A 27,796-nucleotide genomic window follows, 5' to 3' on the forward strand; every position below is an offset into this window, starting at 1 on the left:
TACATAGTGTCAAAAACATTCTGACCTGTTGTGCTCTGTCTGAGTTCTTTATAATAAAATAATTGTTCTGGATACACTCTGGTATTTTCTGAGGTGTGCCTTGACCCTAAAAAGGTTGAGAACCACTGGCCAAAATAGAAAACAACAGGAGCAAGCCTTAGGGTGCCTGTAGACATGCAGGGGAGGTGCTCCAACATGCTGTAATTACAGTGCATCAGGGCAGACTCAGTTGAGTCTGCTGAAGTGTGCTAATTAATGTGACTCCAGCAGCCTCCGCACCTCATGTATCAGCATCCCTGTACTTCAAAATAACGGTGGAGGCACTTTAAGTAAAGCTTGTTTGATGCGCTTTAGTTCAAGTGCCCCTACAGCCATTTTGAAGCACAGGGATGGTGATACATGAGATGCTGCTCTTGGAACTGCTCTAATTAAAGCGCCCTCCACCCCTGGAGCATATGTAAAAATGCTCAGATATTTACTACCATTTGGAAGGAAATCAGGGGTGTCAAACATGAAGCCTATGGGCCATATTCAGCCCATGAAGCCATATCATTTGCCCCCCAGTATCGCCTGTGCTTTTCAGACTAACCCACAGGCAGCATGCAGAGCATGCCAGATGGCCCCATGAACTACATGGGATGCCCATTCCAACTCACATCCCAGAGCTACAGAGCAGCCACCATGAACAGGATAGAAAAAGAGCAGACACCTGACTCTCCGGGACTGTACTGCACATGGCAGCCAGTCTTGGGCTCCTGGGACATGCTGCACAGTCCTGTGACAGTACAGCTCTGGGGCTGTGCTACACAGCTGCATGGTGGTAGCAGTTCTAAGGCTGTGCTGCTCTGCCTGGTGGCAGCAGCAACTCCAGCTCCTGAGTCGTGCAGAACAGCCCTTTATCAGCTCTGGCTTCAAAGCTGTATCAATAGCCCCACAGCGGCAGCAGCTCCAGGACTGTGCTGCATAGCCTTGGAGTGGCTGGAATAGAACTGTGCAGCTTGCAGTACCCACCCCAGGGCTGGAATGCAAGACCAGTCTGTGAGTCTCATTTGGCTCGGGACCAGCCCTGTGCAACTTATCCAGCTGCGGGGCCAGTGGAGTTTGACACTGTTTTAAATGAAACTTCCAATTTACTTTAATCTCTTCAATACCTCATATGTTTTTATTTAAAATAATATAAGAGCTGTTTGAAAGTTTAAGACCTACATGTGATGCATGGTTAGGACTCACAAACTAAGGCATATAACCTACTAGTGGGCCCAGATTCTGATTTCCAAAAGCCATGTGATACATATTTCAACCTTTTTTTTTTTTTTAACAAAGAGGCCAATGAAGTGGTTATACACTTGTTAAGCACCATGCAGTAGTTTTTCCTTGCTACCTGAGCAAGGAATGCTTTGTCTATATGTAATTGGATTTGGTACGATATTAACCAGGAGTATAGAAATCATGTTATTTTCAAAATACACTTAAGATATATTGTCTGCTAAACTACCTGTATCACACTTCTCTATCTTTAAAGGTGCCTTTAGTACTGAACTTTTAAAATGTGGCAAAATGTACATTTGAGACTTCAGTTCCAGAATAGTAGTAACCATCATCCATAATAATTACTCCAGCATTTATTAGTATCTGTGAAATGGATTGTTACATACAAAAGCTTATGCCCTTCCAAAACAGTTAGTCTCTAAAGTGCTGGCCTACCCTGCCTTTTACCATGGCATAATTATTCTGAAGAATTCTGAAATAAAGTGCCTTTTTTTCTAGAATGCAACATCCACATAAGTTACTGCTCTGGAATAGCTTACTCTGCAATAATTATTCTAGTCTGTTTCCTCCTGTAGATAAGGTCTTACAGGCATCAGCTCAAGAAGAGAGATTTTTTTGCAAATTACTGCCAACAAATGACTATTAAATGCCTCTCCTGTATAAAGAATTTGACTGGTGTGTCTACAAAGGATGACTTATCTGCTCCAATAGCTAGATTTCAGGATTATTCTCCAAAAGGGCCCTTTGATGACTCAGAAGCTTTTAGACCATTCAGGTAAGAGATAACTTAATTACACAGGAAATGCACAATTACAGGATGGTAGCCATAGTGTATACTGACAAAAGATAGAATAAAATACATAACAAAATAATCTTGCAGGATTAAAAGCTTAAATTGTAGAATTTATTTCCATATATTTAAATATACACAAGATAGGACAACTTAGTTCAGTGGTCTAACTACCAGAGGCTGGGCCCTGGATGGCAGTGGTAGCAGCTGGTCCAGCAGCAACAGCTGCTGCCGTTTGGATGCCCCCTCTTAAGTGGCCATTTGGGGCACACGTATGTCTTTGGCAGCAGCAACAGCTGCAGCTTGTGCACTGTCTCCAAGTGGGCATCTGGGGCTGGGCTGCAGATGCCTACCCCTCATTACAGTACTGACTTCTATAATCACATACTATTGTCCAATGAATACCAAAACCAGTACAACTAAACTTTTTTTTATGCTAATGTTAGAATTCTCAAGAGTGTGGATATTCTATTCCAGAATAAAGAACACTTTATTTCATAATAATTATACCAGATGATAGGGGTGAGAGTCTATAGTCTTTTGAGGTGTGAGTCTTACAAAGAACAATGAAAATTATATCCAAAAAAATGGAAAAATTTTGCCTTGAGAACAATAAGTTTCACTTCTGATGAAACTGAAAATCTTAGGGGCTGTCTGTTCCTTAAATAAATTGAAATGTAAAAAATAAAACCTCTCTTCACTGTGCAGTGAACAAACGAGATTATCTTAAAAGTGAAAGAAAGATTAAAAAAACTGAATTTGTTGGTACATCAGTTACATGACCAAAAGAGCTCAGGCACAAAAGAGCTGCCCACTTTGGGTATTTCCACTTAAAAGCTTGGTAGGCTCCAAGCACATTAACACTATTCAAAATTATTTCAACATTGTCAGAAAAGATGACAAAAGAAGCTTCAGTACAAATAAATATTCTTTTCTTTTGAGCAGACTCATCTCACTATAAATTAATTTGAAAGGTCAAGGGAGTTTTTACACTGATTCGCCTCCTATGTACTAGACGTGGTTTAAATAGGTTTTCTGAGGCAAGCTTTCATAAACTAAAAAAAACCTTGAATTCTAACATCCTGTACTTCTGTTAGCAAGATTTCTGAGAAAAATGTAAAAGACGTTGAGCTCTTGTCGTGTGATCAGTAATTTCAAAGTAAGAATTTCTCTGATTATTGGGATAGGTCCTAGAATTTATTCACTGGTAGATATTTGGTAGGGTTAGTCTTAAATGCTTTACATAGTTTTGCTGGAATATGCTGCTTTAGTGCTGGTAACAGGTCATTTCAGTTCATGGCTACCTATGATACCATTTCCTATATGGAATGTAAGTTAGTCATTATAAATAGATAAGAGAGTAAAAGGGTTGAGCAGTATCCAGACAGTGAGCAAGACAGGGAATGCTTCTCCTCTTTGCTCAGAGTTCATGATTTTAACATGCAGAGTATGCCTATTTCACAGTCCCTTAAGATCTTTAGATTAATTAGAAATGATTCAAAAAAAGCCTGGCTGGAAATAGACATTGTATTTGACATGGTCCTGATTGTCATGCGGTTTGACTTGAATCAAAATAGGAGAAACAGTCATTTACACACATCATCCTTCCAAGTTGCATTGCTGCTCCTCCATCAGTAGTTGCTGGGAAGAGCACACGTCTTGACCAGTTTGTCCTGGGAATGACCCAAGATCACCTTACAGATGCATACCACAATACTCCAGGACAAAGTTATTTTATCCTGCATGCTTTAGCAGGACTTGAAGCAGGATGATGGATTGTACATCTGTAAGGTCATAGGACAAAACACTTTCTCCCAGGACAAGTGCAACATGTACTTACAGCCAAAGTTTTGGTGAAAAGTATAAGGAAATCATTTATTCTTTTGGATTTGAAGGACCTTTACCAAAGACAGATCAGTCAGTATTTTAGAAAAAGAAAATCTGGTCTCGGAGGTGCATGGAATTTTATTCCATCTTTTATCATGTCCTGTGGTGATCACTCTGCCTCAGGTCTTAGTTACCCTTTATCTTACCCATTCACTCTTGCATCCTCCCTTGTCTATTGGCTACATACAGGAACTTCATATATGAAAGAATTGGTGAATCTGGTCAAGAGCATATACTCATTCCACAACTTGTTCAGAAATCTTTTCCATTGTTCTGGCCATCCAGGAAGCAAAACAAGATGCAGTAGACATGGTTTAATTAGCCACAACATTGTCTACTCAGTCAGAAAAATGCCAAACAATAAATCATGTAGTGCAAGTAATCATTCTTTCCTTAATAATTTTGGCATATATGAGATGAATGAGCCTTCCAGCCAGGCTCAAACCCTTGCTGTGATTCCACCACTCTCTTCTGATAGGGCTATAGGGGTGCTAATTGTACACACATAAGGGCTAGGAGGATACAGGTGAAAATAGAGGTCATGTTCATTCTGCAGCATATGACAGAAGCTCCAGCCTCCCTTTTCTCAGCTTCCTTGAGAGCCTTTTCTTAAGACAATTTCCAGCTTCAGTTTATTATGGAACTAGGCTCCAATGAAAAATTTTATTATGGCCCCTTCACACCTTCTAAATTTAACCTAACCTTACCCACCCAGCTGAATCTCCAAGAAGGCAGCAAAGAAACTAAACTTGCCTCTGCCAGTCTGGGAGTGAGGGAAATATTCCTTCTCAGCTCCAAATAAAAGGCAGCAACATGTGCAGCATCCCTAGCATATCATAAACCCAACTATGCTTTAGACAACATGCCTGAGAGTACGTGAGCTGCTGAATAGCAGAGAGAGAGGTTATGACTTAAAAGAGCAGAGTTTAAATTCTGTCTCCCAAACCAGAGCCCAAATATGACCTGCCTCTGCACCTCCTAATAATTAGATATCCCTTAGCCCCTACATAGCCAGAAGCAAGGGGGCAGTAAGATTCCATAACTCGTTTTCTACTTGCTGGATAGACAAAACCTCTTCACGTATAGAGCAGAGGGAGCACATTATCCCATAACTTTAAGAAAAAATGTAGTCTGTTTATTTATAAATAAATCACGCTGTACAATACACTGAGAGGCAATGGGAAATAGATACAATATACAAAGATGCAAGATAAAAGGAAACACACTCCGCTAGTAAATATAACTTGCTCATAGCAGAAAATTAACTCAGTCTCAATGCTTGTCATTCTAACATCTCCAAAATTCATGTTCCGGTGAGAAATTTGCATTTGTCTGATATTGTCATCTTACTTCTCAAAGTTATGTTTAATATAAAAATATGAACAATAAGGGGATATGCTTGTTAGAACGTCTCACATCTAACATTTATAGCCTTGCATTTATTTATATAAATATATACATTTATTTATATAAGCACACATCTTTATACCCTTAATATTTAAAATGATGAAATACAGATTGCTGCACGCACACGCAGTAGTTAATGTCCATTCAGTGTTTTGGGAATCATCAATTGCTTGTTCTTGTTCAGTGTGGGAGTCATGTACTGTTCAAGTGCATCAAAGATGAGTCCAGTAGCAGCTGTTTGTGGTTTATGTCTTTGTCCATACACTTGTCTGTTTAGAACAGTATCACAGATGAAAATAACAAATCCTAATTTTTCCTGATGCATGCAGATCCTCCAAAGTTTGATAGGATATGGCCGAATATTTCTTCCCTTGAGGTTTCTAAACCAAATCAAGGTAGGATTCTGTAAAATTCCTACTGATCTAAAATGACTTAAATTGCTTTCATAAAACCCCACTTGTGGATGACAATAACAATGCTAATTCATCTAGTTTTTCTCTTGGTACTAAGAGATGTTATTCTGTCAGAAACAATTTGTGGAGAGTTATCATAAAACAAATCCTTTCATGGAAAGGGTTTCTTTGTGCACTGGAAACCCTGTGGCAAAAAAAAATGGAAAAGCAAGCACCAGAGTTGTAAGCACTCTTCTAGATTAAATTGAATGCAGCTTCCCAGAGAAACCCAAAATTGTACAGACATCACAGTTTGCATGATGAGTAAGTGTCAAGATCTTGGAGTGCCAGAGATTTCCATTGTCTACATCAAATCCATTTCTTCATGTTTCTCTTCCACTTTGTTTTCTTAAGTGAAATGAATGTTATTTTTGCTTGTATTCAGAACTCAGCTGAATAGAGCAAGACAGTTCTGTGGGGTTTGCAGAAGCATAGTTTCCTGGAATTCCTTTTAACAATTGCATATACTGTATTTTTCAGAATCTGTTTTTCTCCATTTTTAGCATGTCAGGTCACAGAAGAGCTGTTTCTAGTAGTATTCTTTGTGCTTTATAAGTTACATTTCCTCTAGTAGTCACAGCAATCTCTCTGGAATCTCTAGTGCAATTTTTCTACATCTAAATTCCAGGGGCACAAAAAATGATTATTGACAGACAGTGGCATGATGATTACTGCAGAAAGGGATAGAGAGATTTTCCAGGATGCATAATAAAATATAAATTAAAATGCAGTGTAATTTGTGTTCATACTAGTTTCTATTCTACAAATAGCAATGAATCGGATATAAAACCCTTCATTATTTAACATGAAATTTCCTTGACTTGCACCCTTTCCCTGTCATCCCATCCCTCCTCCTCACTCCCCCCCCAAAAAAAATATTGCAAAACTTTGGCCTAAATCTTGCTATGTTTTTATACACAAGATGTTCTTTTTCAATTCTAATGAATACAGATGGAGGAGGAAATGAGCAAAAAGGGGGATCCAGGAAATACCTGCTAAGCTAAATAAATGTATTAGCAATTTTTTCTGAAGTTAGATTGGAAGGACTACAGTATTACTCTGGAATCATACTGATGAAATTGAGACTATTCCAGATGTTTATGTTACTAACAGAATCATCATAATCAATTATGTCATGTTATATTTCCTAGGCATCTCCATCTGCTCCTTGTGACCTGCTTTCTATAAGGGTTAACAGTATATTTTAGTTTACATTAATTACATACTTTATAAATTGAACATTTTCAATGGATTTCATACTTTGACAAATTATGCTAAAAGGGATCTAAAACTTAACATCACTTCGCAGTGCAAGATTGTGAAGATTGTAAGATCATGCGTTGTTCCATCCAAAAACACATAATTAATGTAGCTTTTACCTTTTATGAGAGAACATGAAGCACACAATACTTCAAAGATTCTGTGTTTGAGATAACATATTTGCAGCATATTGTAATGGAACTTAATATTTATCAGAACTAAAATACTGGAGTCATGTATTTGAAGTATAGCATTATAAGACCCTTATTACAGCACTAAGCCTTTTTTTAATATTATTTTATCAGTGTACTTTTCTTTTTGGCAAAGTTAGGACAGAACACATGAACATACATTTGATAAGGCCACCATTGCTCTTTCTATATAGTGAGCAATCATGGGTTTAGGAGGTAACATCTAACGCAGAGCCAATTAAGAACAAAGAAGAGAGTTATAAGAGACTTTCTCCATTCTGTCTTAAGACATTTCACATTATCATCTTTGATATCTAAACCATTGACGGTGTTTCACCCATTTTCATCTCAGTACCAACTTTTACTTTCAGAATAAGTCTGTTAAGCTAATTAAAATTTAGTGATTTGTGTTTCCTTTTTAAGCTTTTGATTTGTTCTTGTATGATACCTTTCTAATTTACTGTTCATTTTTTTAAACCTATCCAGTTGCTCCCAAATTAGCTTTGTCAACTGTTTCTTCTGTTCAAGTTGCAAACCACAAGAGAGGTAGGAATTCTTGGATTCATACAGTGATCTCATGGTGTTATGTGTTGTGAAAACATTGCACTGTATGAATCTAGAATATCTGTGAAGTGTACCTATCAGCTTATTGCTGAGGCATGTTTGTTGACAAAAATAGAAGCTTTCAGTAGCACAAAGAACATAAAGCCATAGATAGCAAAGAGCAGAAAAAATATTCTTCCTATTCCGCTTATATATAACATAGTGAAGTATTGTTTTTAAGGAGTTAAATGTGACTACGTATATGCCAGCTCATGTTGTTGTTTAGAAAACTAGTATGTTTTATTTTTGTCACTAATTTACATAGACTATAAATGAGGATACATAAACCAACTAGTTGAGGGCAGGCAATATGTAAAGGTTCATTTGTCTGTATCCTAAGTCTTCTATCTGTTCCACTGTAAGTATGTCATACATCTTTATTTTGCTTTAATGCTGAATATATGTCATTTATAGGCATGCATTGTATTACACTTGACCTGATATTTCAATGTTTTTATAAAAAGAGTGGAATTATATTGGCATATTGAAAGGTTATCATTGTTGCCTTAAATGACTTACCAACAAGCTTTGGCAGCTACATGTCATTCACAGTCTGATGTCTGTTAGAAAAAAAATTCCCATTTGTCTTTCCCTCATCTGTTTATCTCTATAGAGTATATATAAAAGATGTTTAGTTTTCCATGCTTCTTGTTGTCACTACCTCATTATTCATGAAATTGAAGTTGATAAGGTATAGGTTTATTAACAAAAAATTGAACTTAGTTTGACCTGTTCAATAAAACTGATGATAATGAGCCATATTGTTTGTTATGAAACAAGTTATTGCTAAGGTTACACTGAAAATCTAATTTGTTTGTCTTTCGCTTGTATAGGTGAGGACAAGGGAAGGAGATTAGTCAGGAAGTGAAAAAAAAAAACAAGACTAATCATTTTAGGTCTCTCTTAAATCCTGTTCCTTGAAATAATTTTAGTTTTTAGTTAAAATCTGGAACCAAGAGGTGTCTCAAGCATCACCCAATGAATGTCTTTGTTTCAAATTTTTGGTTCTCTTTCATATACTTTTATAATTGTTTCATGTAACAGTTTCACTGGTCATGTATCAAAGTCTGAGCAGGACCTGTCATTTAAAAAATGTGAATGCACACAGGCATTTCCTCATAGTAAAGTGAAAGAAATATGAGAATAAAATGATCAGTGTTTGGCATTATTTTTGTCTCCTTTAAAATGCAATTATAACCTTGAGTTTTGCAATTTTGGATGGATTATCTCCATCAAATGGTTTCATTGGAAAACAAATCTAATGGTTCATAAAGCCTGACCCTCTGCATCTTGGCAAGGGATTTGACAATTCCTGAATCATTCAGAGAGATGGTTATCAAATCTAGCCTTGGGTATCTTTGCTGTCCTTTTCTTAACATTAAACATACCCAGCTATCTTAACCTTTCCTCTGAGCTTTAATTTTCCAAACCATTTACCATTTATTGTTACTCAGCTTTAATCTGTCTTCAATTTGTTCATGTCTTTTCTGATATGTGGTACTTAAACCTGAAAGCATTGTTTGCCAACCTTGTAAATTGTTGCCTTTTGTTGTTCTTCTTAGACTATTAGTACCCTAGCTTTTGCCACCTTTTTCCCTCTGTATCGGTGGTTGTAGGGCTTTGCCTTTGATGGAAAATTTGGTTTGACTGGCAGACAAACCTGTGTGTAGGAAGTTAAAATTGTGTTTCAGCCAATTTTGATAAGGAGGTCATTATGTCATCTTCTGGCCTTTCTGTGTGCTGGTTAGGGTAATTCACAAGTTCTTAGGCTGGGTAGGAGAGTAAACAGTTAACAGTGGTGTCATGTATTACCTTCCCAGGTGGCATGATATAGGATACAGTTCTGTATAATGTGCTATACTGATCTGTGGTAACAATTTCTATGAGCTGCAGGAGGCTCCTTTACACTGCCATTGCAAAAAGAGTGATATAAAAGGTACTTTACAGGCCAAAGCAGCAACTTCATTATTTTAATTACCTTATTGACCAATAAAATAAAAACTGTTGTATGTCAACAATGTTTAGTCATTTTAACTTTCCACTACAGCTAATTCTTGATCAGTTAAACTGTTTCTGAGATTACCTGTTGTACTTCCATCTCATGTAACGCTTTATTAACGTAATGACCAATGTGCACAAATCTTCACCTAAATCTTAGCATAGCTGTCCTAACTTAACTGATATTTCTTATGCAGTAAAAAGTGATCTCACTGTAACAAAGTGGTGAAGTCCACATGAATGTGACCAAGTTCAAAAGATACGTGTGTTAGTTTTCTTTGTCATTAATGCAACAAATACAAATGTATAGTTGTCTACTACTATAACTAGCTTGTATATACATCTGTGTATGTGTCAGACTGAGTCTCTGATAACTACAGGAGGTGTTTCCTTCGCCCAAACTGTACCTTGGAGCAAGTTACTGTTACAAGAATGTAATCAGTTAATATCAGCTTTATTTATCCTGCTTTGAAAGGCTTTATCTTTCAGCTCTACCACGACATGTTGTAACTATAATTTTAACATTTTCTCAGTAATACTTTTGGAAGGTCATATCACAATCATTTTCTTGATTCCTCCCTGCTATCTTAGAAGTAATATCATCAGCTATATTATCACCTCCTTATGAAGAAAGCCCTTGTATTGATATCCTGATCATTTGATACGATGCAGCCACCATAGATGGCCAAAACTGTTGATTGGGAGTCCACTAAATTTGGTGCCTCATCTCAGAAACCAATTGGGCAGCTGTAGCAGACGGTACAGCCTCTGTCAGACCAGAGAGACAGAGGTACAAAGGCTCATGTAAAGACTCACTCTCACATGCAAATATGATGACTCATCCTCACATGTCTGGTCTGATTGGCTATTATATCCTTGCTTCTAATAGGTCCACACCACACAAAGTAGCTTAGCTATTTAAAGGTATTACAGAGGAGTGGCTGCACTGTCTCCCTAGAATATGAGTACCTCCATTTGCCTCTGTCTCCAGCACTTCCTATTCTAGTTATCTATCCTTGTTGCTAGTTGCTCTGTTTCCTATCTCCTTTCTGCTCCTCACTCCCTGTCCTTCTGGCTCCATCTGCCCAGCTGATTGAACTACCTTTGCCCCAGATGAATCACCTCTGAACTTGGGTCTCTGATGCTAAAAAGTCATGAAAAAAGTCAAGGACAGGGTGATCAGACATCATAAACCTAGACAACATTCATCCTTGGGTTATGAAACCCCCCCCCCCCCAACTTCTTGAGTTGACAATTTTCAGTATCCCCTTTGTTTGTCAGTCTTTCCATTGACTTGCTGATAATTTCCGCATTTAGGCCCAGGTACCCATATCTCACATGTGTTTCTAATTCTAATGATGGGAATTACCAATTTGGCAGTTTAGCATGCTGTTTAAACTCATTGACCAGATGAACCAGGATAAATATATGCATGATATTTTTAGCCATTTATTGGTATTGCAAGTATAGCATATACATGCTAAGATCTGCCAAGATATGGTTACTTCCTGAGGAGTCAACATCAATTAAAACTGAGTTAGTGACATCAATAAAAATAATTTACCTCTTGCAGACACATTCCAATTAGTTATTGCTCTTTTTACAGTTTGGCATTTTTCTATATAATTACAGAGTAGAACTGAGTTTTTTTAATTTAAAATTACAAGTAAGGTTCCACCACTGGGAACATTATTAATAGTAGTGCTTTGAGTCTACCACTATAACACCATATTGTCATTGTGTTAAGCAGCATACACACATCAGCCTACATTCTTGCTGGAAGATACAAGCCTCTTTATTACCATGCTGAAATGAATTGGAAAAGATTGCTTCAGCTGTATATTTAGTTATAACACTATAGAGGACAGGCATGGGTATATGTAAATATTATTTAACATTTATTTTCTGCTATCAGCAAAAACCATATCTCACAGTTGAGACCTCTTTTTCACTTAAGCACTGTTTAACTAAATAAAAGATGGTCCCTGTGCCACAGAGCTTGCAGTCGAAATAGACACTACATATAGGCAAAATTTGTATGTTGAGTATTGCTACTCATATAATACAACAGGATACATATTCATAAGCTCTGACTCTGCAAATTGCTGTGTTCCCCTGAAGCCCTGTTATTTTTAGAGGAGATCCATGCAGTCTTAGCAGTATTCTGATTTCCTAGGATTTGCAGGATTGGGGCCTTTGTCTCTCTTTCTCTCCCTTTTCCTATAGTGTTTACATGGCCTTAGGTAATAATAGATTAATTTAAGAATGTAGGCTTGGGTCATGGAGTGCCCTGCAATTGCAGGCCCCATATCCTATAGTTCTAATTAGAACCATCATTCTAATTTCCAGCCTACATTTACCTATTTGTTCTTGTGCCATTATATTCTTTACCTTAAAAAGGCTTTTCCCTCACTTGTGTTTACTTCCTGATGTATTACTAGAAAACAACAGCGTATTACTTCCTTTCATGAACACAGATGACTGGAATTTTGTTCCAAGGGAGATATCCCCAAGAGTCTTGTACAATACCATGAACCTCCCTTACGTCCCTTATTCCTCATCTTTTTGTTCCCAAGCCATAACTTGGTTTCGTAAATAAAATATTTAAGTGATTGTTATATCTAATTTTTCCTCTAAAATCAGAATTGGTATAATACACAAAACTTTAGATGAATAAAGTAGAAAGCCTTCCTATTCTATACGAATATCAGAATTTACAGGATTGTTTCCTGGTCCTGAAAGCTTTGTCATTGGTATAAAGATGACATAAGTATGTCTTGAAACTATCATTTAAATGATGTTTAAATAGAGCTCATCCATGTTCCTTTCCTTTGTATCAAATAATTAATTTGAGGTATGCTGGCCAAAATTTTCAAACTTGGGAGCATTTGGCACCTAAATGAAAAAGCCTCAAGTTCAGTGATGCCCAGCATTGTCAACTGCAATTGATTTAATTGGGAATAACATAAGAAGCAGGGTTTTTTATTTCAGTGCAAGACTTTGGGCACATATCTTTGACAATTGTGTCCCTTGTATTTAATGTTTTATAATTTTTTTTTTATTCTCCTTTTTTTTTTTTTTACTATGAGAAAGTTTTGCACATGTGTCTTAATTACTTCCATCTCAAGGGATATGCATTTGTATCAATGGAAACTGAGCCTACCATACCTTGAAAGGTTTACAACTGCAAATGCTTCAGTTCCATCAGATCTGCCAACTACAATCAGATCTTCAAAGTCATGTCATAAAAGTCTGATCATTCTAACCTGCCTGAAACAGATGTCATTTTCATGTCAGATGAAACATCTGTTGTTGTCCATGTGTTAACATTAATTAACATGTCTGTGCTGCCATTCACTCATTTTCTACTCATACTTCATTTTTACAAAGCATGTAATGTGCTATTACTCTGCTACTGTATACATTTTGTATACATTTCTGTTCTTCCTTGCAAGACTGTGAATGCTTCGGCCACTCCAACCGGTGCAGTTACATCAAGCTGCTAAATATAGTCATTTGCGTGAGCTGTAAACACAACACTAGAGGGCAGCACTGTGAGTTATGCAGGCTGGGCTACTTCAGAAATGCTTCTGCAGAGCTGGACGATGAAAATGTATGCATAGGTCAGTTACTTTATAATTCTGGCTTCTGTTCTGCGCCTTTTCATCTTCTGGGAGCCACTAGGATATAGGCTAGCAATTTGCACCACTGCTGTTCATTTTCCAGCTGAGCCAGAATGAGCGTTTTCAATGGATGAGAGCATCTCCTGTGTAGTCTTTTAATTCATTTGCACCAGTTTTAAGCATATATTTTGAATTTCTGTAATATAACGAAAATCAGAAGCCTAATGATAAACTGATTGTGCAGTCTTTCCACACATAAGGGACAATATGGGATCTGTACACATGTAAGGATTGAAAGATTGAAACTTCAGCCATAGGATCCAACCTTGCAATTGGACCTTTTATGTAGAACCTCACTGAAGTCTCAATGTGAAATGTGAATATGACAGCAAGATTAGCATCCGTTTTCTAACACACTTCCAGTTCTCCAGTTTCAAAAATAAATATAACCATGACAAATTTCACTCTCTCTTGTTCTAACATTGTTCCTGCGCCATCATGGCTACAACATCACTCTAACACTACCAAATTTTACTCTCACATACGAAGATGTATATACAGAATCAATTCCCTCTATGGAATTAGACTGCATTTGAGTACTTGTGACAGTAGAATTTCTCAAACTAATTATATCCAAGAAAAAGACACTGAAAGCTTTATCAGTTTACCAAACTTTAAAAATTTAATTTTCCTGGGTCATATCATGACAGCAGTTTTGAAGCAGGACTCCTTAAATAAAACAGCATTTCAGAAAATACTTACCATCATATGATCACTGTAAACTTCCAAGCTCCTAAAATAAAGATAATTCCACAATAGAATATTATTATTAAGAATGATATTTTGGGAAAAAATGGAAGATGTTCCATTAAAGTAAAGTACAGCCTCTTTGTATCATCACAAACTTCATATAGTGAGATAGGTAGGTGAAAATCTAATGTAGTATATTAAAAATACAACTTCACAGCTTGGTCATTACATAATAGATTGCCCAATAAGTGTATCCCAATAATGAACAGAGTTGTAATGTCTTAAGTGAAATTTTTTATACTATAATATTCAGTATGATCAGTTCTGAATTTCCTCTCTCTTCATTTACCATGGGACATTTTCAGTATTTATCAGAGAGCAACCAAAGAGTTAATATGGGATTGAACAGTAATATATTTGTACAATTCAAAAATAGACTATTGGCAAATTTTCAGAGTGAAGTCACATTTTATGTGAAAATATCTTTTAATCCATTGGAAAGATACAGCCAGAACCTATTTAGATTGCTATCATTTGTTCCAGTCTGCAACCTGTCAAATAAATTCTTAAACAAAAAATCAAGACACATGCACACACTGTATATTTCATGTGTCCTCTTTAACTTTGCTTCCCATCATCTGAAATAAAAATGTGCGATTCCCTTTGAAAGTAATTAAGCTGAGCTAATATAAACTTCAATATGACAAGTAGCAAATCATGAATTCATATTGTTTTACTAAATAAAATTAACATGTATGCCAAATACTGTACTTTTGAACAGAAGTATTCACCACCCCATGACACCCCACAGCCAAATGCTTGATACGGAAAAGGCATATTGTCATCATTGCATCAAAATCATAATTTAAATTGTCTAAATAAGGCTAACAGGTATGGATAGTTATTTAATAATTTTTTTTAGATTTTGTTTTATAGGCACAGTTACTAGTTTGCCACCTCACAAACGATGAAATGCTAGGAAAAAACCAGTTCTCACGAGAGGCAGAGAAGAAATTTAGTAAAGCAGGAGTGAAAAATAATTACTTTTAAAAATAATTTACAATTGATACCTTTAGAATGAGTTAGCAAAATGAACAACTGTGCAGATCTCAATGTTCCACAGACTCAGCAGTAATAAAATTGGAAATCTTTAATTTAACTAGGAAGGTTCTTCAAAAAATAAATATACACAATGCATTTCCTGACCTTGCCACCCTAATTCAAGCAGAATTCTCATGGACTCCCACAAGAACTATACATTGTGAGATGACTGCAGGATCAAGCCATACAAATGCAAAATTACTGCTTGTCAAATGATTTCACTCATGTTAATTCAAAAATATTACTGTTGCAGTATAACAGTTCCTTCAGCTTGTAGTTATCATACTGCATGCAAAAGCCTACATAGTACTGATGCTCCAGTTCAGAAGATAATTCTAGTGCTTAAGTGGGACTTCAAGCCATGATTAAGTACTTTCTTCAAAAGGGATGGGCTTAAGTGTATCCTTAAATGCATTCCTGAACTGGGGCTCTTGAGTTTTTAAACCTGCAAGGTGCTGAACAGTATCAACTCCTCTTGATTTCAGCACCTCTCAGAGTCAATTGCAGAGTGTCTTGCTCTATTGGAAATGCTCATTTGATTTCCCCAGAGTATAACAACATTCACTCTTTGTTTTGAGTTTTGATCACATGAAAAGGAAATAATTATAATAAGCTAATAAATAATTTGCATTGGTATTTTTCTATGAAAATGTTATTTTTCCAGTTAATTTGTTTTCCCCATTTTCAGATAAAGTATTTAGGAAAATTAAAAATACTTGGATAAGTTTATTTTATGAAGTCAGACATTTTACTGTTTATGATATACTGATACTAATCAAATCAAAATAAAAATATATCTGGGTAAGTATATGGTTAAAAATTAAAGATAAACCATGAATATTAGTCAAGGTTAAACTGAATGAAGGAAATATACAATATGTTATTTCGAGAAATGACAGAGAATCAAATAATGGAGGGGGTTTTTTACCAGTGAATTCAAATAAGAGCAAGTTATGAGGTGGGCTTCCATCTAATAACGTTCTTCATGTTCTTAGGACCCATAGGTTGGAAAGAAATAAGTGTAATAAACTATTTTGTAAAATTTGTAAAGTCATGCAAAAAAAATCCTTTCAAACCTAACTTTATTAGTATTTATCATTCGGCCACAAAATTGCATGCGTGGTCAGTTCAATGTATTTTTTTAATTAATCATGGCCAAATTCCAAAACAGTAGTTTTAGGGGGAGTGAAAAATATTTCTTTGAATTTTTCATTTTGAAGAAGGAATATTAGTAAAATCTTAAAGAGTTGCACTTGAATATATTACTTACAAAATCCTGTTATTGTTTTTGTTTTGCACAGGACATTAGCTACTTTTTTCTACATATATAGTGAAATTTTTTTTTGGAATTACTGATTAATTTGATAGCACTTCCATATTAATGTCAAGTACCATGTCTTTAAATGTCATGTAATTATTCTCCAGTATGACAGATTACATGAAAGTAATACGAAGGCATGTGCTTAATATCATGGGATGAAAAGTTTGAACAAGAAGCTGTGGGCCACATAGATACATCTGCTTCCACTTAGAGTTCATAATACCATGGATATCACCAAGTAGACCCAGAGTAATTACTTTATTTCCTTGCCTTATGAAACAGATACTGAATGGCAATTTATTGTCTCCTTAAAAAGATGCCAATCCTGCAGACATCCAGGGCTCCTGTACACATGCAAGGAGGCTGCTCTGATTTGCAGTAATTTCAGCATGTTGGAGCAAACTCAATTAATCGAGTCTGCTGGAGTATGGTATTTACCATGCTCCTGCAGACTCCAACGTCACATGCATCAGCATCCCCATGCTGAAATGTGGCGATGGGGCACTTTAAAGCAAAGTTTGGTCAATGAGCTTTAGTCCAAAGTTTCCTGCTGCCATTTTTCAGTGCAGGGATACTTTGGGTCCTTTTAATTTGCATGGCCTTTGAAGCTGTGCTAATTAAAGCATCCCGAAGCATGTCTATAAATGCCCTCAGACATATGCTTAATATATATGGGTATCAAGGGACCTATACAAAAATATGTAGTTAAATGCACACATAGTTGATTCAAATGCATGCAGTTAGACATATGCCTTAGTGTTTGCCTTAGTGTTTGCAGGTTGGGGTAATAAAAGCCTAACTTTTAATATTTTTTGAAGTGTAGTGGGTAGTTCCCAGTAACTTGACTTAAAACTTTCACATAGAAGCTCAGCATAAAAGCTATTTTATTCTAGTATTTATTTGCCACTATTTACAGCAAAATACAATCCCAGTATTCCTTATTGGTGCATGTGATTGAAGTCAATGGCAGTTCTTGCCTTGACCATTTGATTCAGCTGCCATCTTGTGGGATAGTATGTTATTTACAGATAGGACTAAATCCCATTTCACATTTATGCCCCTGATTGGCTCTTACGTATCTGCATAAGTACAACTTTTGGGCATGTATGCTTGGTCTTAATTCTAATTCTGATATCGTCTGGATCATTGTGGCAACAACATTACCTCAATTCCACCCAAAAAGCTGGGGAGTGGGGGAGGGTTGAGCCCACATCTACCAGTTCTCGGCAAAAGTGCTCTAACAACCTAGGAACAGATTAGGAAGTGCCCAGGTCTTCAGCCCTCTCCTTAAAGCTGGCAGCCAGGAAGGGACAAAACATGGGGCCAAGAGGATGAGGAGTGGAAGTTCCTGGGGGAGGAAGGACATGATTCTGAGATAGACACTGACCTGGAAGAGAGAGAGCCCTAGGTCCCTGGCCTCTATCCACAGCAAGGCATAAATTACGCAGCTTCTATTTATCCATGTTATCCACTGTATATTCAATGCAAGGTATAGAAAAGGTCGTGGGCAAATGAATAAAGAGGAGAGGTAAGGCCAAGCCTACAGCCTGATAGAGTGCTTTGTTGTGAAGTAGGGCACATGCAGTATCTTCAGGTACAAGCCTATGTGAATGATCCCAGGTTTTTGAAAGTGCCAAAAAGTGCACTTTTCCTAGCTACATGCAAACCACTTGCATGCTTAAAAGTGAAAAAAGATTTGACCTATTATGCATAACAGGCCTGGGTCTTTTCACACTTGTAGTACATTTACATCAGTGTAACTCTGTTGTGTTCTCCCAGGTGACATTCAGTTTTTTATTTACAAGGTGTTCAGTAAATGTTATTTAAATAAATTTAACTTTCTGCACAGTTTCTGCATAGAGTTAATACTTCAACTTTATGCCTATTTATATACGGGTTTTGAATGTCTGAGTACCATCAGAATTGCCAGCTCTTTATACTGATCCCACTGAGGCATAATTTTACTCAGTGTTCCACAATATTTTTTGGCATGCCAGTATCCAACTTCATTAATTAATGTTAGCTAATTGACTAGGTTATTATTGTGGAACTGTGTTGGCCAAAGGGAGCTGGTCTCTTCCAGCATGCCAAATGTTTGAAATGTCATCTGTAATTTATAGTTAATAAGCATGTTGGCAACAGATGACCAATTTGTTACTAGTAACATTTCCCCCCTCTTTCCCGTCTTCCTGCCCTCCCAATTTTCCATTGGATTATTTTTCCTGTTTTGTCATTTGTAATGTCATTGGATTTTAATATAATTCTAGAGAACAACTGCCAAAGGTAGTCAACAGAGCAGCTTGATTAATTAAAAAAATAAAACCATGCACCCAACAAGGTGCTTAGATTCATATATCCTGTTTTTATCAGCAGCAATGATATTTGATGACACTAGTAAAGTTACTCTGGGTCTATGACAGTGTAAATGAGATTAGAATCTGATTCTTAAATTTAAAAAAAAGATGTTGAACAACAGAAATGCCAAAAAATGAGCTCTGCCAGCACTGATCTCCTATCTTTGGAGGGCATTCTTCTGTGATGCTGGCCCAAAGTCGAGCACTGATTTTGTGGCTATGTTAAAAAAAAAAAGATTTGAAGTTCAAGAATGGGAAACTATTTCTATGTAGTAATAATTATAAAAGCAGATGGGATATACCCAGTCCGTGGTTTATTCTAATCCTTGACCAGGTGCACACCCATGAGAATAGACCTTTAGATGTTGGGCATGCATTACCATTGCTTTATCTTTTATCCACCAGCCTGGGGACAAGGTGAGCAAAGTAGAATGAAAATGACAAAGCCTAAAGTCAGCTGAAAGCAAGTTTCATGTGATCTTGTTCCCCACCTCAAGATTATTATTCTGGATTATGTGAAAGCTGTGTTAAGTACGCTCCCATCAGTGCAATGACAAATACCTTTTGAAATTACTATATACTCTTAAACATAAAGGAAGACTATCTTGGAAATAAGTGCATTTATATAATATTAAAAATATTCAGCAATATTTAAAGTATTAAGTAATACAGATAAGCATATTTTAATAATTTAAAATAGATTTTACCCTGATGGCATATTGATTTATCCTTACTATACAAAACTTTCTATTGTTCATTAAACTGTCTAAAACATCCTTTCCAGAATGTGATCTCCATTATGGTCACTTAAAGAACACAGTATTTTCTTCCTCTATATCTTTTGCTTCTTTTTTTTTCCTTCACACCATTATACTGTCTCCTTGAGATTACATAAGGAAACAAATGGGTAGACCTGTTGTAATTATATTCTGTCTTCCAAATGCCACCAATAGAAAGTCTTCCTTTAATCTTAACACTGGAAATGCTCCCTTTATCGCTATTAGTTGAATTATAGCTATGTAGACCTGAATCTGGCATATGTGTGTTGTCTTGTTTCTGCAGACTGTTATTGTAACCCTTTTGGTTCAGTCCATGATCGCTGTAATGACACAGGATTTTGTGAGTGTAAGAAGGGGACATCAGGGCCTAAGTGTGATAAGTGTCTGCCGGGATATATCTGGCACAGCTTGGGCTGTCAACGTAAGTAACTCTGAGAACTGCCCTTCTCCTGCAACTTTGCTGCCTCTGCTTCTGTATGCTAGCATGTGCAGCTACCTAGAACAGAAAAAGCAAAACTTCTACGAGCTTTAATAATGCCATGCTGCCTGAAGCTTTATGGAGACTCCCAAATGAGGACAGTAAATTTACTGTGCAGTACATTTATTTCAATATGCTTTTAGTGCCCTCTCCCCTCTCTGTCTGCTAACGCCTAAAGGAAATTGTACTGAAATATGCAGAACTGTGCATCTTACCAGCTATAAATTAACTTGTGTGAATGAAACCACCAGTGGAAATGCTCCAAATTTGTAAATTCTTTACAAAAGACAAAAGGTGGCTTTTATCCATGTTAACATATTTCTTGCACTGATCTCCTGCCCTTTTGAGTAACCAAAAAGTCTGAGTTAATAAATACTGACTCCTTGCCTAAGGTAGTCTTTAGTCTAAATGAAAGCAAGAGGTGACAAATCTAGAGATGTTTGAGTTAATTTAGCAAGGGACAAATATTAGTATCAAGGTTAATATTAACTTTAATACCAGGTGTTCTTCAGTGCTTAGCTGTACATTAAGCTTTTCTGGGTAGCACAGCCCTCATAGACATTCAAGTGCAAATACTGCCCTCAGAACAGGCTGGGCAAGAAAGATTTTATAGCAGATCCTTAAAATTCTATTCCTTATATCCTTTGGGAGTTCCTAATGACTCTTATCAGTTCCTGATAGCTCCTTTATTTCTGCAAACTTGAACTTTTTTTGTTGTTGTTTCTTTCACCTTCACTCCCTTCTCTTTAGGGAATCACTCATACATGTAAGAGCAATCACTCATACATGTAAGAGCATTTCTACAAGAAACAACTGCTTCTGGTTGCAAGTTTTAGAAACTCATGAAAGACAATAAACATTTCAAGAGAAAAAAAAACTTTAAAAACCATCAAGAAGTTCAGATAGAGCAATGATAGTTGCTGAATTAGAATTTGTAAAGTAACATAGGTTTGCCACAGAGCCACCACATCTGAAAGATGCATTCGTGGCAAACTTTTTATTCAGTGAATCAGGCCTCTTTCTCCATTTGTCAATTATCCACAAGGAGTATTTATTTTAAACATGATTATTATTTGATACCTGGTTTATGCAACATGCTTCATTATATCAGATGGTCACAAATTGTTCACTTTATTTGTTGCTTTGAATATTGTTTATTCATACATTGTTTCATGCATTTGATCACCTTAATCTCACACAGTGAAAGACTAGACCAACTGAAGTAAATGGCAGTTTTGCCATGGACTTCAGCAAAATTGGGATTCCACCAATAATATTGTTTCAGCTTCATGTTAGGATGACTGTGAAATGTACAGAGAAATGTCAGACAATCATAGAAAGACTAATTTTGCAAATATTTGCAATGTTTTATCTTTCATAAAAATACTTTTACAAACCAGAATTAATTTCTCATCTTTCTGGAAAATAAAAGGAATTAGGAAGTGTGTCAAATTAAATTAATAGATTTTATTCCAAACAACAGTTTTCCAATATTTTTGCAGTATCTGCTCAGTTCCCACATTTTCAGAGCCTAAAGCGAAATAAATACAAGCCAATTCATATGACTACATTAAAATGCTTTGGGGTAAAATTGTGGCTCCATTGAAGTCAACAGCAAAACTCCCATGAACTTCTGGGAGCTAGGATTTCACATTGCAATCATGTTTGAGAATGGAAGGCTCCCATTAGGCTCTCCTGTTATGTAATTTTTTATCTTCCTATCTGGTCTTTTAACTTCTTTTAGTTTAATGTATAACAATTTTGTACTCTGTGGCTAGGATTAAAATGCATATAGTGATATACAAATGTATTTGGGCCTGACATCACAGATTACATAAGAGAAAAGTGTGTTCTCTGATTTATATTTTAATATTTCAGTCATTTTGACTCATGTGTGACAAACATAAGGGGTAAAAAAAGACTTCAAAGCATGAAGAAACAGTGGTAGCCCAGCACTTCAGATCTAAGAATGGTTGTCAGCTGTGTTTGTCTGAAGTTAGGAAGAACGTAGAGTAGGATGGCACCTCATAGAACAACTTATTCAGAGAGGCATGAGCTTTTGTAGGCTACAGCCTACTTTATCAGATGATATGTATGAACTCGCAGCCATCAGGGATGCTAAATAGAAAGGAATATTATTATACCCAAGATCTAGCAGACAAACTTGGGATGTGATTCTGAGGGATCTGGTGTCAAAAACCCTTTTATTACACGCACAGAATGAACCTTTTCCGGGGATGGATCAGGATTGCATACTCAAGTAGAGGCAATCATCTGTATGATCCTGCTTTACTGGTTGCAGAATTGGACAATGTGTAAGGAATGAAACAGGATTGCTAGTAGATTAGGGTCTGTCAATTACGGTGGCTGAATGATAATCCTAGAAAAATAAGTTTTCCCTTGGCTTCTGCAAGAGTGCCTTCCTGATGTTGGACAAGTAACTTAAACCTGCGTTCTGTTCACTGTCACTAATAGTGTTTGTGAGTGCCTGACCTGAAACTCTGAGACCTGATTTGCAGAAGTGCTGGGCAGTCACAGCTGCATCAAAATTCAATGGAGTTAGGATTTTGAACATATAATGTGATATATTATACTTAATGCAGTGTATAATCAGGTTCTAGCTATCTCCGATTTGGCGTGCAAAATATGTGGATACTTTTAACCATAATCTCTATGCCTGGGTTGCTTATCTGTAAACTTGAGCTGACCTTACACTGATTCTATGAAAATAATATTCAAGAAGCACTCCAGTACTGTTGTGCAAGGTGCCACAGGAAAATTCAAGAGGAAATTTATAATTCTGTAGTCAGAGCAGATTTTGAATAGCATGCAGTAAATGTAGCAGTGGGTCACATATTTAACAATGAGGAGGAAAAAAATGAAGGAGGGGGGGTCTATAGATGGGAAAAAACAGGTAACCACAATTTAAGACAGTAAAATAAGAAAATACACTCTAGATGAAACTACTGTAAGGTAGGTAAGCTGCTCTAAAGCTACATAGCCCTGCTCAAAGAGGAGTCAAACACAGCTCAAAGTCAAACCAGGAGAAAGATTCTAGTGGACTTCCCCTGTAGTATGTTCTGGGTCCAGTATTGTCCAATATCTTCATTAAAGATTTGGAGATTGGATTTGAGTAGAGTAAGTAAATTTGCAGTTCTCTCTGCCACTGGAACTGTTTAAGTGCAGGACAGACAAATATTTGCCTGGCATGATTTCAATAGAAATGATCCTTCTTTGAGCAATGGATTGGACTAAATGATCTCTCAAGGTTCCTTCTGTCCCTCGTTTTATATGATTCATTGGTTATATAATCAAATATACATGCCAGGTGGCTGAATTCAGGTTACGTCTTCCTTATGGTATTTCCTACATTTTCAATTTTGCAGCCTCAATAATGTTCTTTTCACACAGGGTTTTTGTATGTAGAATATGGTTGGACCACCATTTGTTGATCAAAATCCTTTAAAAAATATTTAAGAAATAGTAGCAGTACCTTCAGATTAAAAACATTTATTCAAAAAATAAAAACAAAACATGTTTAGTGAACATAAAAGAAATACATACAACATCTCCACAAATTTTCTCTTCAGATCAGATGTAAATGTTTTTGGCTGTAGAATGGACATTAGATAACCATATATTTAATATATTAAACTATGTACACACTGATATAAATGTACTTTTTGTATTTGATGTTTCCATCTGGAGAACAAGTTTCATGATCTAGTTGCTATTTAATGGGTTAATTAAATGGATCCATTTTTTCACTTAATTTCTTTTGGAAATTTTTTTTATGATTTTCTAATTTATGTGAAATTACATAAAAAACAAAATGCCACATTACCAAGATTCCCTAAGGATTATTTGCCTAAGCTTTGTAACATGGTGCTGATCCAGCTCCCTGTGACAGTTTCCTTTGAACCTTTATGGTACAGAATATTATACTATATTTTTATAAATATATAAATAAATAAATAATGCCATATTGAAACTATTATGCAAAACCATTCAAGGGGTGCTTTTCTAGTATACAGCAATAGACCTAATGGAGCTAGAAATTTGACTATGCAAATATATATCTAAAGTTGTGTTTGTTCATAACATAAACAGTTAAAACATCCATATGAATTTTATTAGTAAATATATACATGAAGAATGGCTAAATTCCAAATGACAATAATCCAGTTATTTAAAATATTCACAAATGATTGAGTGTTTTTTAAGGTCCTACAACATTTCCTTTTTAAAATTAAGGTCCAGACTATACCAGAGGGCAGCACAGAAGCCCAGATTCTCAATGCATTTATTTAGGCATATAAGTCCTACTGATTTCACCTTTAAGGATTTGCGCTAAAGAGCTCATCTTTTACAAATCTGTGCATACAGGAACTAGATATAATACTGGATCTTTTGCTATGAGAGCACAAATACCAACAGTAAGTTTCTCAAAGAACTGAAGGATTTCACTGAATACTCATAGCATTCAGCAGAGCTGGAGAAGGTTCACTACACTGGGTTAAAAGGATGCAGCAGATCTGACTACTGATTGCACTCACCTCAAGCTCTCCCATAGGAATTATTCCTACCTCAGGCACAGTGCATACAGGAAATATTTTCATTGCTTAGCACATCACATCCCTCTACATATCCCTGTCTACACATGCACACCTCTCTCTCTCTCTCTCTCTTTCTTACTCACACTACCCCTCTTTCCCACCATCACCAAAAAAATGAAGGTAGTGAAATAAAAATAATTGCTGTTTGTGAAGCTACAGTATTTTATAGTTTGGAAAATATAAGAAAGTGACAACTCAGTAGATGTTCTTTTCTTTTCAAATACGATAGTATATTTTTACAAAATAAACAGTCAAACTAACCACATCTTTGCATGTTAGGACAAGTCCAAAGTAAGTTCTTAATGCTTTGTTGTAAGAGGAGCTTGCAAAGGAATATGGACAAATATGCACTTAGGAGCACCTCCAGAATTTAAAAATTTGAGCCGAGTAAATAATGAAAGCATTGTTCACAAACTTTAATTTGTATCTTTAAGTTTTCTTGCTTCTCCTATGTTCTCTTTTGTGTCCCATTTCTATGAAAAATTCGATCACTTGAAATTATTGGACACATGCAGGAGTATTTGCAGAAACCTGTTTTGAATTTTTCAAATGCAGGAATCTGTGCTGGAAATGTTTGCACATTCATCCAATGAAGTAACACTAAAATATTTTGAAAAGTATTTTCTCAGCAATCACAACCACAACTTAGCAACACAGCTTGAATTTTGATTAGTCTTTGTGAGCTCATAAAAAAGTTTGAGAAGTCAGAAACAACCACAAGATTAATAGAGTTAAGGAAATCAGTCTGGTTTCAGTTGTTTTGAGAGGAAGGGCAAAAATTTAAATCGCTATTCATGCAATCAGATCTATTTTGGCAATTCTTTGCAGGCGTACAAGCAACTAGCGGAGCTGGGGTGCTGCGAATTGCCCCACAGGCAATTTGTCTGTGTGCAGTAGCCCCCTCTGCAGAACTGACTGCAGGTTGAAGCCCTAATTTTGTTCAGTGTAAGATCTGTTGTGAATTGTCACTTTAATTGTCATTAGCGTCTTTTGGTTTAAATGCACAAATGTGAAGCAGTGAGCTAGTACTATTTTGTTTCAAAACTGAGTGAGTTGTGAACTAGACCCCTTATATTAACTATAAATATTTCCTTTTATTTTTTTCTCGTTTTTCCATTTTTAATAAATTTATTAAAAATGGAAAAATGGGAAGGCAGAGGATTACAATTATATTCTTATGCCTGATTTTCAAACTGTGCTCATTGCTTGCATCTATTTTGTGGATTGAGCTTGTCTAACTCCATAGTCAGCTAGATAATTCATACTCTACCATATATGATGCCTTCTATTTATTAAATGATTATTTAAATATAAGCTTCTTTTATTTTCTTTATTTTGTCTTCCATTACAAAGGTTAGAAGTTAAACTATTTTATCAAAATCATCATGCAGGTTGAATTTCCAAAGAAAATAAAACATGAGACTGTGAGCCTGTGAATTACATAAGCATGTGTTTGTTGGAAGTCAGTATCTGCACATCAGCATGAAATCTTTTGCTATTAGTAACTTCCAAAAATGTCATTCTTAAAATATATATTGCACCTTTCATTATCTCTAAATAATTTAACTAAATAAATGTAGCTGTCCTCTAGTGCTTCATCCAGATGGGTGGGGATGTACGGTATGTGGTGCCGCAGAACCATCTGTAGCACCATACACCACACATGCAGGCTTTCCCTGCGGTGCTCCCTTGCAGCGTGGCAGGATTTTTTTTTTTATCCTGAGAGATCCCAGGGTCAAAAAAACCTATGCCAAAACACAGGGTACACAGCAGTAATGCACACTACCCAAAACCAGAGCCTAGCCAACTGGAGCCACACTCCATCTGTTGCCCAGACTTCCCGCCACAGCTGCAACCCTGGGAGGCCCCCAGGACCTCAGGTAGGGCTTCTGGGCCCAACACAGTTGCTTGCCCCAGCCTTCCCTACCCCACCTGGGGTAACCAGCTGCACACCAGGGCACATGTGGCACAAGCATTCCCTAGGGACAAGTAGCAACAACACAAAGCATGCTACAGGGACTTGTCCCCAGGGAAACAAACATCTTTGTTTGTCCAGATGTGCCCTAGCAATCCTTTCTGAGGGGATGCTGAACTTATATCCATGTGTGAAGGTGTCAGTTGACTGAAAAATATACGCAGTCATGAAGCCTGTGCTTGACAAAGTGTACTCAAAGGAAGCACAGCAGTTAGAATCAGGAAGCTCTTAATCCTAATCCACCTCTGCCACTGTATAATCCTGTGGCTATGGGCAAATTACTTATACATTCTCTAAATCAAAGCCTCCATCTCTCTACCATAGAGATTATTTATCTAAATACTTGTTGCACAGAATTCTTAAGAGGGTTCATTTGGTAACATGAATTAAGGGCTTTGAACATACAGGGCCAGATTCTGCCCCAGAATAAATCCAGAGCAACTCATCTTTAATCAGTCAAGAATCAAAGTAACATGGCTCAGACAAAAATGCAGCTTGTAAAGGTATTTGCAGTATTATTGAAACACATAAGGATGTGTAACCTAGGAACAAATGACAAAATTATAGACCCCAGAGAGTTATCAGTTCAACTTCTCAGGTGGTATAAATCATTGTTGTTCCATTGCTTTTCATAGAGGCACGCCAGAAAATGTGCCTTGTTATTTTGAAGATTTTCCCGTAGTTATCCTTCTGAATCTTTAAAAACACAGAAAAGATGAGCTCTGTGCAGTCCCATACATTAGTTTTGGTAAAGCAATCAACAGAATAACCATATACTTGAAGGAAGGTATAGAAGCGACACTACTGAGGTCCAAGGCTGAAGGTTTCATGACAAAAATGAATTTGGTTTGAAAGAGGCCAGGCAGGTTCTTGGCATGAAGAAGGTGGAAGGACTTCAAATGCTGGATAGCAGGAAGGTAAACATACAACCAGTTGTTGAAG

General features: G+C 36.5%; 1 protein-coding gene across 7 annotated transcripts in view; it reads left to right on the forward strand.

Annotated features, from left to right (window-relative positions):
• The window catches only part of NTNG1 (netrin G1), a 287,091-nt gene that overhangs the window by 226,937 nt on the left and 32,358 nt on the right, over positions 1–27,796 (forward strand). The window contains exons 6-8 of one of the 7 annotated variants that reach the window (XM_019530655.1): positions 5,683–5,748; positions 7,743–7,802; positions 20,069–20,206. The exons of 1 other annotated variant lie outside the window; for it this stretch is intronic. In XM_019530655.1, the coding sequence (XP_019386200.1) occupies positions 5,683–5,748; positions 7,743–7,802; positions 20,069–20,206 (264 nt within the window). The remainder of the gene's footprint in view (positions 1–5,682; positions 5,749–7,742; positions 7,803–20,068; positions 20,207–27,796) is intronic. 5 more of the 7 variants (XM_019530651.1, XM_019530649.1, XM_019530650.1 and 2 more) reach the window with 5 other exon arrangements.

Source organism: Crocodylus porosus, unplaced genomic scaffold (genome assembly GCF_001723895.1).
Source record: "Crocodylus porosus isolate Cpor-Errol unplaced genomic scaffold, CroPor_comp1, whole genome shotgun sequence".
Lineage (NCBI taxonomy): Eukaryota > Metazoa > Chordata > Crocodylia > Crocodylidae > Crocodylus > Crocodylus porosus.